The 16,953-nt window shown below is 38.0% G+C and overlaps 1 protein-coding gene across 3 annotated transcripts in view; it reads left to right on the plus strand.

The window, feature by feature from the left end:
- The window catches only part of LOC131353012 (tumor necrosis factor receptor superfamily member 14-like), a 66,166-nt gene that overhangs the window by 11,459 nt on the left and 37,754 nt on the right, over positions 1–16,953 (plus strand). Inside the window, exons 3-9 of one of the 3 annotated variants that reach the window (XM_058389672.1) lie at positions 63–188; positions 270–425; positions 916–1,000; positions 1,116–1,288; positions 1,462–1,478; positions 2,070–2,128; positions 2,216–8,173. The exons of the other annotated variants lie outside the window; for them this stretch is intronic. Coding sequence (XP_058245655.1) covers positions 63–188; positions 270–425; positions 916–1,000; positions 1,116–1,288; positions 1,462–1,478; positions 2,070–2,128; positions 2,216–2,282 — 683 coding nt within the window. The 3' untranslated portion in view covers positions 2,283–8,173. Of the gene's footprint in view, positions 1–62; positions 189–269; positions 426–915; positions 1,001–1,115; positions 1,289–1,461; positions 1,479–2,069; positions 2,129–2,215; positions 8,174–16,953 lie in introns of those variants that run through there. 3 annotated transcript variants of the gene reach the window in all.

Consider the following 16,953-nt stretch of genomic DNA (forward strand, 5'->3'; position numbering starts at 1 on the left):
TTCTTTCACGTATCTGTCCCCTCATCAGTTTCTCATCAGTTCATATTATCTCTGTTCTGCAGGGTCAGTGGTTCTGAAAGACTGTCATGGTGATTACAGTACAACATGCAAACCTTGCTCTAAAGGAACATTTATGAATGAACCAAATGGGCTACTCACCTGCTTTCAGTGTAAAATCTGTGAAAATGGTAAATATGTGTCTTAAATATTTCATTCTTGTTTCAGTCATTTTAATCTGAGGATTTTCTAATCTCATGTTTTCTTTCTAGGACTTTATATTTCACAAGACTGTACAACATTAGAGGATACAGTGTGTGAGGTGATAGATGGATATTATTGCATGAGTTATTCAGATGACAAAAGAGATTGTTTACATGCAATAAAACATAGTAAATGCAAACCAGGGGAACAGATAAAAACTCCAGGTGGGTACTAAAGCATCAGTCCTTTGAAAAAGGTGCTACTCTGAGTCTGTGCTTTTGAACAAGACACTATTAAAATGGTATGTTTATGGAGCAGGATTTGGTCAAGTAATGAAAAATTGAAAAAATGCCATTGAATAAGAAGCCTTGCATTTTAAATCTCTTAAAGTCGTCACTACAAGCCAACAAACTTTTGTGAATCAGTGAAAGGTAGTTAGCCTCAGATTCACCAGGACAGGTTTCTTTTCTTCTCCCCTTGTTCCACTTGTTCATAAACACTGAAAGCCAGCAGTGTTCTGACTAGTTTTATATCAGACATCATTCAACAAATAATTTATGACAATCTCTTATAAGTCAATTTGCAGTGCACCAGAAGTGTCAAAAGCACAGGTGAATGGTATATCTGTAAAATATGTGTTTTTTGCTTCACTGTAGTGAATTTGCAGTGTGTTTAGGGAGGAAGTGGTTTTGATGTTTCAGTATTTATTTAAAGGCACAAAGACCTCAGATACAGTTTGTGAGCCCTGTCCCCCAGGATTTTACTCTCCTGAAGGTGTGAACTGTTCTAAATGGACTGAGTAAGGCATTTCTTTTTATGGAAGCTGTAATATTTTTTCTTTAGATGCTGTATTCCTTACCTTTCAGAGTGTTTTTTTTGTGTGTGTAAAAGTTTGAATGTTTCTTTTCTTCAAGCTGTTCAGTCAAAAATGAGATTGAGGACCAAGAAGGCACTTCCATTAAAGATGTTCAGTGCAAACCAAGAAACTGGAATATGAGATATGGACTCATAGCAGTTTTACTTACAGTTACAGCTCTACTTTTGCTGTCACTTATAGTTTTATATTTAAAGCGAAAACGAGCAAACAGTGAGTTGTGTTCAGTTTTTTTCTATTTTAAACAATACATCAGTTCATTATGTTAAGTGGAAATCATGTCATCTGGTCAAATACCTAACATGTCAATATACTAAAATATTCATTACTATTGTAAGTGTTTGATTTATATTAATATTTCACACTCTTCTTGTTTTGTTTTATAGGTAGAATAACCTTAAAAGTAAGTGCACAAAAATATTAGCTGTTTAAATGAAAGAGTTTTGATCATTGCAATACTGGAGTGCAAATTGTATTTGTGGTTCTTATTTTCATCAAAACTGCTGCTCGATCCTGGATTTGTTGGATGTTTTAGACACTTTTGTTCTTCATTAGTTTAACAGTTTTTAACAGCTTTTTTATTGGATGCAAACAAAAAGAAGTCACAGGTTCCATTTGTTTTTGCTGCAGCTAATATCTGTGAAATTCATTTTAAAGGAAACTGACTTTGTCTAAGAGATTAAGTGTGATCTTTAGCTGGTTTTGCAGCATGCTGTAATGATCTTTTATTTCATTTTAAATTCATCATAATATACATGACCACTAACACAATATAGTTAAGTTAAATGTTAAGCTAAAATATTTGAGACTGTGGAGTAAAATTAAAATTCTTTTTTTATTATAACTGATCTGTGCTGATGTAACCCCATCTTTACTCTCCACTTAAGTTGTAGTCTTATTAGCTTTGTTCTGGTTACATGTATTAGTCAGATGAGTCAGCTATCTTTTTTGTAGATCTCTTAATGCTGTTTCTTGTTTCTTTTTGTGCTTACAGAGTCCTGAAGAGGAAACTGATCCTCAAATTTCAGAAGTTGTCTCATCAACCTGTCCACTGTAAGAGCTACCTCTGTTTCATCATGAATGCATACTGAAACCTGGTTTCTACTATAGAACATAAATGTTATTGTTACTTTCCTCAAGGGAAGAAAATCAGGAAACAGAATCGCCAGATTGCAGCAAGGAACACTTGGTGCAGGAGAAAGCATGAGATACTCCACAAGGATTTTCTAGTTCCCACCAGTTCTATAAAAGGGCCCAAAAAGAACAGCATTTTTTCTTTGATTAATGCCTATTGAACAGGTCCTATTGACTCCACTAGGCAGAATAGATTTACACAGGACAATTTTTACTAGTGTACAATTTTTACTAATTATCATTTTTTGGTACTTTGTTTAGGAACTGTTTCGATAGCTCCCCCTCCCGCGTAACTTTTTGAGGTATCAAGACTGCTTACTGTTTGGTTGATGTAACCAAGAGATATGGAGGATATTGACAACAACAACAGCTTTTTATATCTTGTAACTGGTTTTCTGAATTTTTATACATCTGAATTTCCCATGGTTATTTAGAAAAATTACTAACAAAATTAAAATAATAACTTGCTTCTAAATGAACAAATCACTATCACTTCATTTGTGTCATTGATAAAATCTGTGACAAGTAAATTAGATCTGGAAAACAAATTTACATACTACTCATTAATAGAGCAATAAGTGTTAGATTGGTAGTAACCGCACCTCAGTCATTAACTACAGTGTACTACACTACTATAAATGATGATTTGACTGTTAGATTGTACAATTTAAACTGAAATGATTTTTTCTACTAACATAACTTACAACTTTTATGGTGTGTATAAAAACTAATATGCCTTTCAATTTTCATGTAGTACTATAGTACTATATGTAGGACTGTAGTCAGAGGTGTAGTGTGAATGGGTATGCTTCTTGATATTTATAAATTTCATTAAAAAAAAACTTGTGTCTGCAGTCTAGTTACATAATTTTTCCTTTGCTTGTCTATCATATCTACTCACCCATCCATCAAATCTATCAATATATCCGAAGCATATCCATTAAAAATAATCTAGTTTTACCTATAATTATACTAAAACTATAACTGTGTATGACAAAAAAAATGTATGTAAAATATATAGCAATTGGTCTGGTTACTGAGATAACAGACTGCTTCCGGGAACGTGGACGTTTGTTGTGGATAACAAGGAATCTAAACTATGGAATCATTTATGTTATGTTGTCTAGTTAACACTAACTATACTAACCTATGGTAGTTATGGTCAAACTGGTTACTTAGATATCTCGACTTTTCTGTACATATTCTGTAAGCAGGGTGTGTGACCTGCTTATGGCTGCATTTTGCAAACTATGAAGTTATCTACGTAACAGTTATCTCTGCTACAATGTGAAGTAGTGAGTGTACAGCCTGTATAACAGTGTAAATTTGCTGTCCCCTGAAAATAATTCAACACACAGCCATTAATGTCTAAACCATTGCCAACAAAAGTGAATACACCCCTAAGTGGAAATGTCCAAATTGGGCCCAATTAGCCATTTACCCTGCCCGGTGTCATGTGACTTGTTAGTGTTACAAGGTCTCAGGTGTGAATGGGGAGCAGGTGTGTTAAATTTGGTGTTAATGCTCTCGCATGCTCTTATACTGGTCACTTGAAGTTCAACATAGCACCTCATGGCAAAGAACTCTCTGAGGATCTGAAAAAAAGAATTGTTGCTCTACATAAAGATGGCCTAGGCTTTAAGAAGATTTCCAAGACCCTGAAACTGACCTGCAGCATGGTGGGCAAGACCATACAGTGGTTTTACAGGACAGGTTCCACTCAGAACAGGCCTCGCCATGGTCCACCAAAGAAATTGAGTGCACATGCTCAGCGTAATATCTGGAGGTCGTCTTTGGGAAATAGACGTATGAGTGCTGCCAGCATTGCTGCAGAGGTTGAAGGGGTGGGGGGGTCAGCCTGTGGGTGCTCAGACCATACGCCGCACATTGCATCAAATTGGTCTGCATGGCTGTCGTCCCAGAAGGAAGCCTCTACTAAAGATGATGCACAAGAAAGCCCGCATACAGTGTGCTGAAGATAAGCAGACTAAGGACATGGCCAGAACCATGTCCTGTGGTCCGATGAGACCAAGATAAACTCATTTGGTTCAGATGGTGTCAAGCGTGTGTGGCGGCAACCAGGTGAGGAGTACAAAAACAAGTGTGTCTTACCTACAGTCAAGCATGGTGGTGAGTGTCATGGTCTGGGCCTGCATGAGTGCTGCCGGCCCTGGGGAGCTACAGTTCACTGAGGGAACCATGAATGCCAACATGTACTGTGACATACTGAAGCAGAGCATGATCCCCTCCCTTCAGAGACTGGGCCGCAGGGCAGTATTCCAACATGATAATGACCCCAAACACACCTCCAAGACGACCACTGCCTTGCTAAAGAAGCTGAGGGTAAAGGTAATGGACTGGCCAAGCATGTCTCCAGACCTAAACCCTTAGGTGGGGGAGCGCAAGGTTTCTAACATCCACCAGCTCTGTGATGTCATCATGGAGGAGTGGAAGAGGACTCCAGTGGCAACCTGTGAAGCTCTGGTGAACTCCATGCCCAAGAGGGTTAAGGCAGTGCTGGAAAATAATGGTGGCCACACAAAATATTGACACTTTGGGCCCAATTTGGACAATTCCACTTAGGGGTGTACTCACTTTTGTTGCCAACAGTTTAGACATTAATGGCTGTGTGTTGAGTTATTTTGAGGGGACAGCAAATTTACACTGTTATACAGGCTGTACACTCACTACTTTACATTGTAGCAGAGTGTCATTTCTTCAGTGCTGTCACATGAAAAGATATATTTACATAAATGTGAGGGGTGTACTTATTTTTGTGAGATACTGTATGTGTATGTCGACTGTTACAAATGGGCACTTTATATCACTGGTGTTGATATAAAGTGCAGTTAGAGTAAGATTTGTCATTCTTACTACCTCAGCTCAATAGAACACCTTTGGGATGAATTAGAGGGGAGACTGTGAGCCAGGCCAAAACTGGGATGTCTGCGTTTACATGCATGTGAATTTAATATTTATATCCAAAAATTTTGGGACACCCCTCCAAATCATTACTCACAAAAAGTTAAGGATATTTGGCTTTTGGGTGAAATTTATGGAAAATGTAAAAAGTTCATGCTACAGTGATATATCATGAAAGTAGGGCATTTAAGTAGAAGCATGCAATGGTGATTTCCTCATCTCAAACAATTTATTGAAACAAAAGCCAACAATAGTGGTGGGTATACCACAACAAAAAATGTCAAAGTCTCAATAATTTGTCATGTGCCCTTGGCTATCAATTACAGCTTGACAACGACGTCTCATGCTGTTCACAAGTCGACTTATTGTCTGCTGAGGCATGGCATTCCACTCTTCTTGAAGGGCGGCCCTCAGGCCATTGAGGTTCTAGGGTGCAGGGTTACAAAGCCTCTACACGGCGACTCAGCTGATCCCATAGGTTTTCTATAGGCCCTCAGGTCATTGAGGTTCTGGGGTGCAGGGTTACGAGCCTCTACATGGCAACTCAGCTGATCCCATAGGTTTTCTATGGGATTCAGGTCTGGAGAAAGTGCAGGCCACTCTATTTGATGTACCCCAGCCTCCAGCAGCCGTTCCCTAACGATGCGACCTCGATGAGCTGGAGCATTGTCGTCCATAAAGGTAAAATTAGGCCTGTGTTGTTCATGCAGGGGCACAATGACTGGATTAATGATGTTATTCAAGTAGTATTGGCTTGTCACTGTAGCATTCACAAGATGTAGGGCAGTTCTGTATTGAGTAGACACACCTGCCCAGACTGTAACACCACCACAACAGTGGCTGATGCATAGCGCTCTCCTTGACGTCTCCAACATCATTGGCGGCCATCATTTCTGCTCAACGTGAATCGACTTTCATCAGAGAACAGCACTGAGGCCCACTGGTCCCTTGTCCAGCGTAAATGCTCTCTGGCCCATGCAAGATGATGCCTGTGCCTGGTGGTGTGGTCAGGTACCCTTGCAGGTCGTCTAGCACGCAGACCACGCTGATGTAAATGGTTTCGAATGGTCTGACGTGACATTTGGGTGCCTCTCACCTCCCTTAAATGTGCCTGGAGTTGAGTGCCATTCATCATCTGGTTCTGCAGGGCACTGTTCACAATGTGTTCACTACTTCTATGCCTTTCTGTGAATCTTCCAGTCTCTGTCACAACCTGCTGATGACACTCTGTGACACTCTAAGCTCAGTGGCCACTTCCCTCTGAGAACATCCTGTTTGAAGCCTCGCAATGGTGAGGTACTGTTGATCAATTGTTAGGTGTCGTCTTGGTTTCATGATGTCAAAATGTGAACAGCATAATGAAAAGGACTGTTTAAATACCAATTCTAATTGAACCAGAAAATTTATTGGTCGATTCATGGATCAAACGCCAGTTGTGAATTTTGCCGTTAAGCACCTTGTTAGAGAACAGGAAGTTCTGCAAAAAGTACTGAAACACTGAACAGTTGGACATGTGCATTCAAAAGTGTAGAGAAGGTCAAATTAAGTTAAGGTGCATCCTGAAATTTCACCCGAAAGCCGAATATCCTATCCTTTTTGTGAGTAGTATACATACATACATATAGTTATCATTCACCAGCAAAACTGCAGATACATTATGGTGATGCTAAATATAACTATGTGACAAAGCAAGAGAACTGATGGTAGATAATTTAGTTAAACACTCTGGTTGGTGCAGACTTTCTATAAGTCAGTTATCCTAAATTCTACAGTCACAGAATATTCCACATGAAAAGCTGTGTTTTAGTATTCTACATGACAGGGTAAAAAAGGGCCTTGGCCCCACCCCTTCAGGAAGAGAACTGCTTCCAGAACCCAGCCATTTTGTGTCTGTCAAAGAATCTATGTTGTTTTTAGTAATAAATATACAAACCTACGATAACTGAGATAATATTATGACGATCATGACCCTGAGAGAGAATGAGGCATCTTTCCGCTGAGAAAGTGCATCTTTCATCTTTTTGTGACCTACTTAAGGTATCTTTCTGCGACCTGCTTCTGGTCTCCATTGTGAATTGTACCATTTATCAAGTTACCGCAAAATACAAACACTAATACTGTTTGGCTCCAACGTGAAAATGTGAGAAGTACATATACATATATCGGTCATAAAATGGCGCTTCTGTGGTAAATACAAAGCGCAGTAAGGTCCCGAATATTACCTACATAACTCATATACCAATATTTCTTTCTCCTTATTGTGCAGTTGTATTTCAATTCATTACATAAAATGTTGATGTCAATTACCAAAATGCATGTAGAAATATAGAAACTTACTGTGTTTAGGCTGTTATTACAATGCTTTGGAGATTCAGGAGTGTTGCTGCTGGAGATAAAGATCATTTGTTTCCTGTGCTGTGTCCTGTTTACCCCAACTGTATCTCAGCGACATCCTGAAGCACGCACCTAGATTATATTCTAATTCATGACTTCAAAATGTAAAAATAACTTGCCCCTAAATGAACAAATCACTTCAAAAAGCTATCAGTTATGACTATCCTTTCATTTGTGGCAAAATGTCAAATTAGAAGCATTTAACAAGCTAACGTTATTAATAAAATCTGTGCCATGTAAATTAGATATGGAAAACAGCAAATTCTCATTCAACTAAATACAAATTTACGTACTACTCATTAACACAGCAATAAGCGTTAGCCTGGTAGTTACCTCAGCTCAGTCCTTAACTACAGTGTACTATTATGAATGATGATTTGACTGTAAATTGGGTTGGACAACTTGAACCCAAGTGCTTTTTTCTACTAGTGTTTGTAAACTACTTTGTAAACTTTTATAGTGTGTATAAAAAACTAATATGCCTTTTAATTTTCACGTACATTTTAATTTTTATGTTGCTTTACATCACAGTGCTTTAGTGCATTAAATCTGAATTGAATCTCATTGGACTGATTTCATGAGCGTAGTGTGAACAGGTATGCTTCTTGATATTTATAAATTCCATTAAAACAACTTCTTATATCTACAGTCTTGTTAAATAATTTTTCCTTTGCTTGTCTATCATATCTACCCATCCATCCACCAAATCTATCAATATATCCGAAGCATATAAATTAAAAATATTAATTCACTCCAGAACATGGTAGAATCTAAGTAAACAGAAAGAAAGCAAAGAGGAGAGAATCCCTTAGTTTTATTTAGTCTAAAATTCTGAATAACACTAGGCCATCTGTCAGCAGAAGAACCTTCTTATAATGGTAATAATAATAATAATAATAATAATAATAATAATAATAGGAACAGCAAATTAGCTAGCTAGCCTCAAAATATGTGGAGTGTCATTAGTTACAGTACACCATATTTTCCAACCTTCTTCTGAGAAGGTTTTTTTTTAAAAGTCCTTCACTAAACAGCAATGCAAAATAGTCTGCTAGGCAGCGTTTCTCTGCATCTTCGAAACTACCTGTGCACTTCCAGACAAAACGGCCTTCTTCTTCTTCTTATCATTATCATGGAAATCTAAACTTGGCAATCTATGCTGTTTCTAGTTTTACCTATAATTATCCTAAATGCTATACTAAAACTGTATGACAAACTAAATGTATGTAAAATATATAGCAATTGGTCTGGTTACTGAGATAATAGCAGACTGCTTCCAGGAATGTGGACGTTTTGTGTGGATGACAAGGAATCTAAACTATGGAATAATTTATGTTGTCTCTATTTAAAACTGTAACTATACTAACCTATGGTTATTATGTAAAAAGTGTGGGAAGTGTGATTATATATGAGTAAGATTCAGTTTATTTTTTTAATGTTGACTTTATAATCACTGGCGTTGATATGAAGTGCAGTTACAGTAAGGTCCTGAGTGTTACCTATATAATCCATATTCACACTATAATCGACAAAAGTTTTGGGACACCCCTCCAAATAATTGAATTCAGGTGTTGTTTCTCAGGGGTTGGGCTTGGCCCCTTAGTTCCAGTAAAAGGAACTCTCAATGCTTTTTGGACAATTTCATGCTCCGAACTTGTGGGAACAGTTTGGGGATGATCCCTTCCTGTTCCAACATGACTATGCACCAGTGCATAAAGCAAGGTCCATAAAGACATGGGTGAGTGAGTTTGGTGTGGAGGAATTTCACTGGATTTCGCCCTTTGTAACTATAACATCTTCAAATCTTCTGGAAAGGTGTTCCACAAGGTTTAGGAGTGTGTTTATGGGAATTTTTAACCATTCCCCTAGAAGCACAATTATGAGGTCAGACACTGATGTTGGACCAGCAGGCCTGGCTCGCAGTGTCCACTCTAATTCATCCCAAAGGTGTTCTATCGGGGTGAGGTCAAGAGGCCAGTCAGTCAAGTTCCTCCACATATTAAAATTTGTTTGTTGATCTTTTAAGTGTCATATACATACATATACACACACACACATACATGTGTGTGTATATGACATTACCATTCACCAGCAGAACTGCAGCTACGTTAAGGTAATGCTGCTACATATTATAACTAAATGTGACAAAGCAAGAGAACTGATGGTAGATAGCCTAAGGTAAAGTCTCAAACTCTGGTTAATGTGCAGACTAACTATAAGTCAGTTGTCTTAAATTCAACACAGTCACAGTATCCTTCAGGGGAAAAAGGGGCTTTCGCCCCACCCCTTCAGGAAGTGAAGTGCTTCTGGAACGCAGTCATTTTGTGGCTGTCAAAGAATGCTGTTTCTAGTAATAACTGTACAAACTTATGGTAACCGAGATAATATCATGACGATCTCAACCCTGGGAGAGAATAAGGCATCTTTCCACTGAAAAACATTCATCTCGTCTACAGAAGAAGTTGGAGGACTGCAACGTGAAGGCAGTATGTTTAAACAGCAGGAAAACATGACGCAGTGCAGACTGACCACACATTTCTGCTGTGCTGGTCTAATTCTGTGTTCTGACAGAATCGTGAAATCCACTTCATTTATATTCGGTAAGCAGGGTGTATGACCCGCTAACGGTCCGCATTCTGAATTGTACCATTTATCAAGTTACCGCAAAATACAAATACTAGTACTGTTTAGTTCCAACACAAAATGTGGGCAGTACATATATGTAGCTTCAGTCGTTATAAAATGGCGTCTCTGTTATTGATTCAAAGCGCAGTAAGGTCCCGAATATTATCTACATAACTCATATACCAATATTTCTTTCTTATCGCGCAGTTTTATTTCAATAGAACCTAAAATGTCAAAAACCTAAAAGTTAGTTATTTTAGTTAGTTAAATATGTCAATATTACCAAAATGCATGTAGAAATATTGAAACTTACTGTGTTAACTCAGGAATGTTGGTGCTGGAGATGTAGATAATTTCTTTTTCTGTGCTGTGTCCTGTTTACCTTATCTGTATCTCAGCGACATCCTGAAGCACACCTCATCCGTATAAGTCAAGATATCGCGGGTGTGGCATCGTTCACAGAGTCAGGAGTTTACTAATACACTGTGGGAGGGTTCATTTCACTTAAACAGTTCTTTAAATACGTGATCAGGAAGATTTTTTTTAGTATTATCTACGTCAGGGATGCAGATTTTCATTCTTACCAAACAGAAATCACACCTGAGTCTATGAATCATCATTTGACAACGATATTAGTCTATGGTTTAATATCGCTGTCAAATGGCAGTGAAGATCCGTTAATACAGATGGGTTAGAATTACGTATGCCACTAACCTCTTGTAGATTTGCAAATTCTGAAATGTTATACAATCTGTCTTCCCTCTTAAGTCATTTGCCTGACCACCAGAAGGCAGATATTGAAAACATAATTGGTAAGTTCCCAAGCATCTTCCAGAAATGTTCCCTCTAAGACAACAGTTTTACAACATGACATACAAGTTACTATAACTACACCCATTAGACAATATGCTTATCATATCATTATAATTAAGAGAACAGCTATGAAGGAAGAAGTTAACTATTTTTTGGAGCATGGGTTGGCCAAACCCAGCTGTATCCCTTGTTTACTGGTTCCTAAACCTGACCATTCATATCAGCTGTGCACTGATTACAGGTGGGTTAATGCTTTTACAGTCTGTGATTCTAATTCCTTGCTAAGGATGGACTGTATTGACAAATACAGCAAATCCCTTTTTCAGGAACATAACACTTGGAGTTAAGATTGGTCACCCCTGAATTAACCCATCCATCTTCAGTAGCCCCTTTATTCCAGTCCTGGTGGATCCAGTCCAAGGCAACATCCAATTTAACAGCACAATGCACAAACATTAACACCTAGGGTAGATTTAGAGTAGCCAGTTCACTTACTGGTATGTTTTTCAGAGGTGAGAGGAAAAGCCTTTATGTAGAGATCACTGACAGGATTGAACCTGTGCACTGCACACCTTTTGAAATAGTAGTTTTCTTTAATGATTAGCAGTGATAATTTGCCAAGTTACCTAAATACTAAGCACACTGTTTTGTTCATTGAAATAACTGAATTGTGCAATACTCATATCTGATTAAAGGTACAGAATGAATACCTTGACAAGTTTTTTTTCTTTCTCTGTGATTGAGTGTATTTGTGTCAGACAAACATGCATAGTGGTGCATCAGTCAAATAAAGCTGTACTCCTGGTTCTAGTGAAATTACATTTGTTTACAACTACACAAAGTAAGTTTCAGATCTTGTTGTTGCCTACATTTTTTGTTTTAAAATGTTATTTGTCTATATAAATAACAATCCAAAACCTATGGATTTAACAATTTGATCTTGTGAAAAGTAAATTTTGATCCATACGTGTATATGTAGCTAATGTTCGAGTCATAAATCATTATTCTAACTTTTGCTAGCTTGTAAAATATATACATTTAAAAAAAAAAAAAAAAAGTGTAAAAAATAAGTGTCTCCAAAACAGGGTCTGTGCTGCCCTCATATATGGAAATAAATGCGAGCAAAGTAGGGATGAGCAATACGACAATTTAACACGATATGATAGATACTTTTTTGTTACAATTTTAATGATACTGATACCACTTATTTTAAAGGTGAATGATTTTTTTTTTAAATAATGTTAATTTTTTAGAAAAAAGATCATTACATGTAAAGGCAAATTACAAACACATACTGGCCATTAATAACAAATTACACAAATATATACACACACACTGTACACACACAGTATATACACACTTATTCATCTAATGGTAGAGTGAGTGTGTACAGTTAATAAAAATAATTATTGTGCTCATTGCACCTAGATAGGGTTTGCCTCCCTCAAAACTCTCCTGTAACATCTTTTGTCGGACAGAGGGACACTGGGCAGGTTGTTATTGTTCTGCCTCTTTATAGGTTTCAGTGTGTGTTTTCAAGTGTTTAAAAAGGTTGTTTGTATTGTTGCTGTGTGTGACTATTTTAATCAAACAATACTGCCTCGGGTTATGTTCTTCCGCTGTTGAGAAGTAGCACCACATCAGGCTACGTTTCCTTTCCACCTTCGTACCATTCTCTAATGCGGAAGTGTGGTTCTTTCTCTCTCTCACACACACACACAAACATTGTTATGCAGAAATTAATATAGTTAAAATAGCAATACTGTTTTTTTTTTGTTTTTTTAAAGAAGATATGGATACCAAATGTGAAGCTTCTGAGTATCAATACTCCAGCATCGATGTGCACATCCCTAGGGCAAAGTGACTGTCAGCAGCTGAAGAAGGCTGTCCTCTGTGTGCTATAGGTATGACATGGTGATACTTTTGTAATAGAATCATGCTATGAAGTAAAAGAAGGTACAGCTAAATAAAAAGGTGTAAAGTTAACAAAAATTAACCCTTGTATCTTCCTCCCATTCACTATAAAATTTCCATTGATTGATTGAACTTGACCCTGTCTGTTTTGATCGCTTATAAAAAAATGAGGTATGTATGATCTTTTTTTTTTTGTTTCATCTTTTTAGTCAGCTTGTTTCCAACACATTAACATATATTTTGCACTTTTCTAAAAAAATATTTGGTATGATAAACCTCATTTATATAAAATGATACCGCATTTTTTAATTAAAAAAAAGCAGAAATTCTGAATTATTTTCACTATGGTAATGATCAGAGCAACATAAGTAGATGGAATATCACAGACTGGTATTTGTCAAAGTGTAGTCAGGATATTGTCTTAAAACCGTTTTTTTTTTTAATGGCAGCAAATAGTCACACCTGTGGTCCTCCCGGGTCAAACTGACCCGGTCTGATATGATTGCTTATAAATTAAAGTCTATAATGCTAAAAAAAATTTTTTACTTGTCATACCCTTTTTGACCTACCTCTTTGAGCATCTGACCTACCAACATGGGGCCCCCACACACACCCCACTCAAAAACATGGCATATGTTCATGTACATAAAACTTTTACACCTCTTATGCTTTTTATTGAGACCCATTGCACTACTAAATGTGGCCAGGTCAAATTGACCCGGGAAGGCAACAGGTGTTACAAAAATTATTCACACATTGTATATCAATTTTAATATTTAATATTAATTTTTAAAGAGCATAGTATGAACCATCCATGTAATTTTCATGCAAATATATGAAAGAAAACCCAAATTATGACATTTTAAACATTTTTCACCGGGTCAAATTGACATGAAGACTGCAGGAGGGTTAATCCATTTTCAGTAAATGCTTTATCCTGGCTAGGGTTATGGTAGATCCAGAGATAAATTGAGGGAATGCTGCAGACTGGAGGAGATGTAAAGAGATCACCTCTTGGTGTTGAATGGAGACGTAGTGGAAGTGCTTGGTGAATGACTTCTTAATGGCCCAAAAGGTCACCCATCTAGGGTCAGAACAACTAGGGGTGATAAAAGGGACATACAATGAGGGATTCACTAGTGGCTGAGGTTTACCTTGTTGGATGGACAATAGCCTTTTCTAGGCTTCCAGACCTCAGAGGGGATGACTGAAGACCTGTCTGAATTCTTCCACAAAGGCAGAGTAGGGGAAACAGAATGGACTTTGGGCCTCCCCACTGGCTATGGCATGGCCCAAGACAGGGCTCTTCTGGAGAGAATGGTGATAATATAGGCTATCTTCACCCTAACTGAAGAGAAAGACTTTGGTTGTAACTCAAATGAGAGCACATGGTGTCAGGAAACCATCGCAAGCACTAGGGTCTCATGAAAAGCTCAGAGGTGGAGGAAGTCGGGGTTCGGCAAAAGGAGTTGGTTTTAGAATCACTGGCTGAGGTCCTGGTGCTGGAGTTGTGGCAGGACCAGTCGGCAGTTGCTGAAAAATCTCTTGGAGCATTGTGCAAATGCCAGAGCAGGCCATCGTGTTTGGCCGTCAAGACTTAATGCTGGACTAAGACAGCCTCCTGACAAGCAACTGCCCCACGGAGGTCCTGGGCATGGGACGAATCTGCTGGGTTCATGTCTGTCTCAGTGTTTGCCAAGAATGTGAGGACAGGACTAGTGTGAAGACTTCAAAGAAATCAAAGGGGGTGAACCCCAATGCAAATAACCAGGTCACAGTTCTGGAAAAATGTTTACTTATCTTTACTCAGATGATAATGCAAATCAAATACAGAAAGTCAGCTCAAAATGTTCCCATGTAGACATGATTACAGAGACTGAAAATCAACAAAAAGGCAGTGAGAGCCTCTTGTGGCCAGAAATAAAGTCCACAACCCTGACAAGTTCTTTGATCGACACTGTCTGTTCTCAGCTATTAGCCAATCAGTGCAATAACATAAATGCTCTAACCTAATTCGTCAAACATTCCTCCTCATTGGAGTAAAATCAAGTTCAACATGAAGGCGTGTGACGCTTAATAATGTAATAAACATGTCAATTTCCACAAGCATGCCGCCAACAAAGTGGTCCAAGTATGGAAAAAAGTGCAACAAAGACTAGGAAGAGGATACACAACTTAAAGACGGTCAAGTGGTTGATGATGAATGTAAAGCAATGTGCAGGTACTATAAAACGGAGACTCGCGCTCACCATGAAGATCTCCTACAACATGCAAGCACAGACAACCACAAGAGAAATTCCAAGCCATTTTCGTCAACACGTCTAATGGACATCAGTTTTACAGTGTCAAAATCTTCGACTGTAAATCAAAAGGCTGAGCTTCAGCTAGCATGTTATTGTCACACAGCATTCAGTTTAGTTGATCACTTGAGTGAATTGGTAAATGCGGCCTTTGAAAAGGACTTGAGCATCCATCGTACAAAATGTACAGCACTTATCAACAATGTCAAAACTCTGTGCATGTTCAAAAACTTGTTAAAAGATCTCAGAGAGACTTTACTTCACATTGCTACGATAAAGCAGCTGTATGTAGTAGTGCTTTATTTCAGTGTCTCATTGAACAAAATTGTTTCAACATTTTTGGGCTTAGTGGATATGCAGGGAGAGACAGCAAAAGCAATCGCGACAACACTGAAAGATTTCTTGACAATATTGGTCTTGATTTCAAGAAGTGTGTTGGCATTGGAACTGTTGGCTGTAGTGTCATGGTTGGACGGAAAAACTCAGTTTATACTCACCTTCTCAAAAAGAATGAGAAACTGCGACTGCTTAAGTGAGTGTGTCATTCATTGCAACTTTGTGCCAGCAAAGCCGTTAAAACACTGCCTCAAAATCTCTTTAATGTCATTTTTTTTGTACACTTATCTCAAGAGTAATCACACCCAGCTCCATTCCTCCTTCTGATTCCAAACTCCTTGGTGCCAATTTGAATTGCCAATCATCTGCCCAAGTGTGCGGATAATTTCAGTGTGTAGTTTTCTATTGCTCTTGGTGAAGCAAAGCTTAACAGCACCATCGAAACAAATATGAAGAACAGATGCCGGGATTTCCTTCTGGAAACAACAAAGCCTATGCAGAATAGGCTCCCAGTAAATATCAATACCTGGAAATTCATGACATCATTCAGCCCATCAGTGATTCTATTACAAAACAAACCACAGTTAGCCACAGTATCCATGCTGAAAATGGTGATGGTCATTGGTGATCTCAGGGCCCTGGATGCACAGTATCAGGCAATCAACTTCCAGGAGTGGAAAACAAAGAATGACTGTCAAGCGGAACAGTTCTGGACCAAAGTTTTGAACTACAAGGACAGCAAGTGGGGAGCAGTGTTTTAAAGATCTGGCCCTGTTTGCAATGCTGATGTCAAAGGTTTTTTTTTTCCTAAATGAACAATGTAAACTGCAGAACAGAATGGGCCAGAAGACTCAGTAGCATATGGTGCATTTGCAAGGACTTTGTCCCGAGCCAAGAGATGTTGCACCGCTTCAATTCTGGGATGTAGAGAGATGGAGAGGAGACAGGGGGGATGATAGACAGTGCAACGGAGGAGCTGGATGACCTTCTTTTGTAAGGTAAATTTTTAATTTTGAAAATGTTTTTGTAATGTATTAGTTATCACAGGCTATAATAAAAATAAAACATACTAATACTAGGTCTATACTAATAATAACAACAGTATTTTTATATTTTATATTTTATTTTATATATATTTTATTAGGCTATAAATATGTGGCTATGTTACAGCTCCCCTCTTAATGCTCTTGTCTATTTCTCCTTTTGCATTTCTTCAATCCTATTCTGCTCACAGGTGGTCGGAGATGAGTGAAGAGTGGGTGCGCTCCTACCTTGTTGCAGTTTGCTGATTTTTGTTCTGTTCTGTTTTGTTTCTGCTGTTCAAATAAAAAAGTGGTTTCAGTTTACTATGTTGCAGGCTCATTTATTGATAGTAAATAATTGCTAATAAATAATATTGATGATAATCGATAATCAAATAATACTGGGTTTGTTTTTGAA

The sequence above is a fragment of the Hemibagrus wyckioides genome, linkage group LG05, assembly GCF_019097595.1.
Source record: "Hemibagrus wyckioides isolate EC202008001 linkage group LG05, SWU_Hwy_1.0, whole genome shotgun sequence".
Lineage (NCBI taxonomy): Eukaryota > Metazoa > Chordata > Actinopteri > Siluriformes > Bagridae > Hemibagrus > Hemibagrus wyckioides.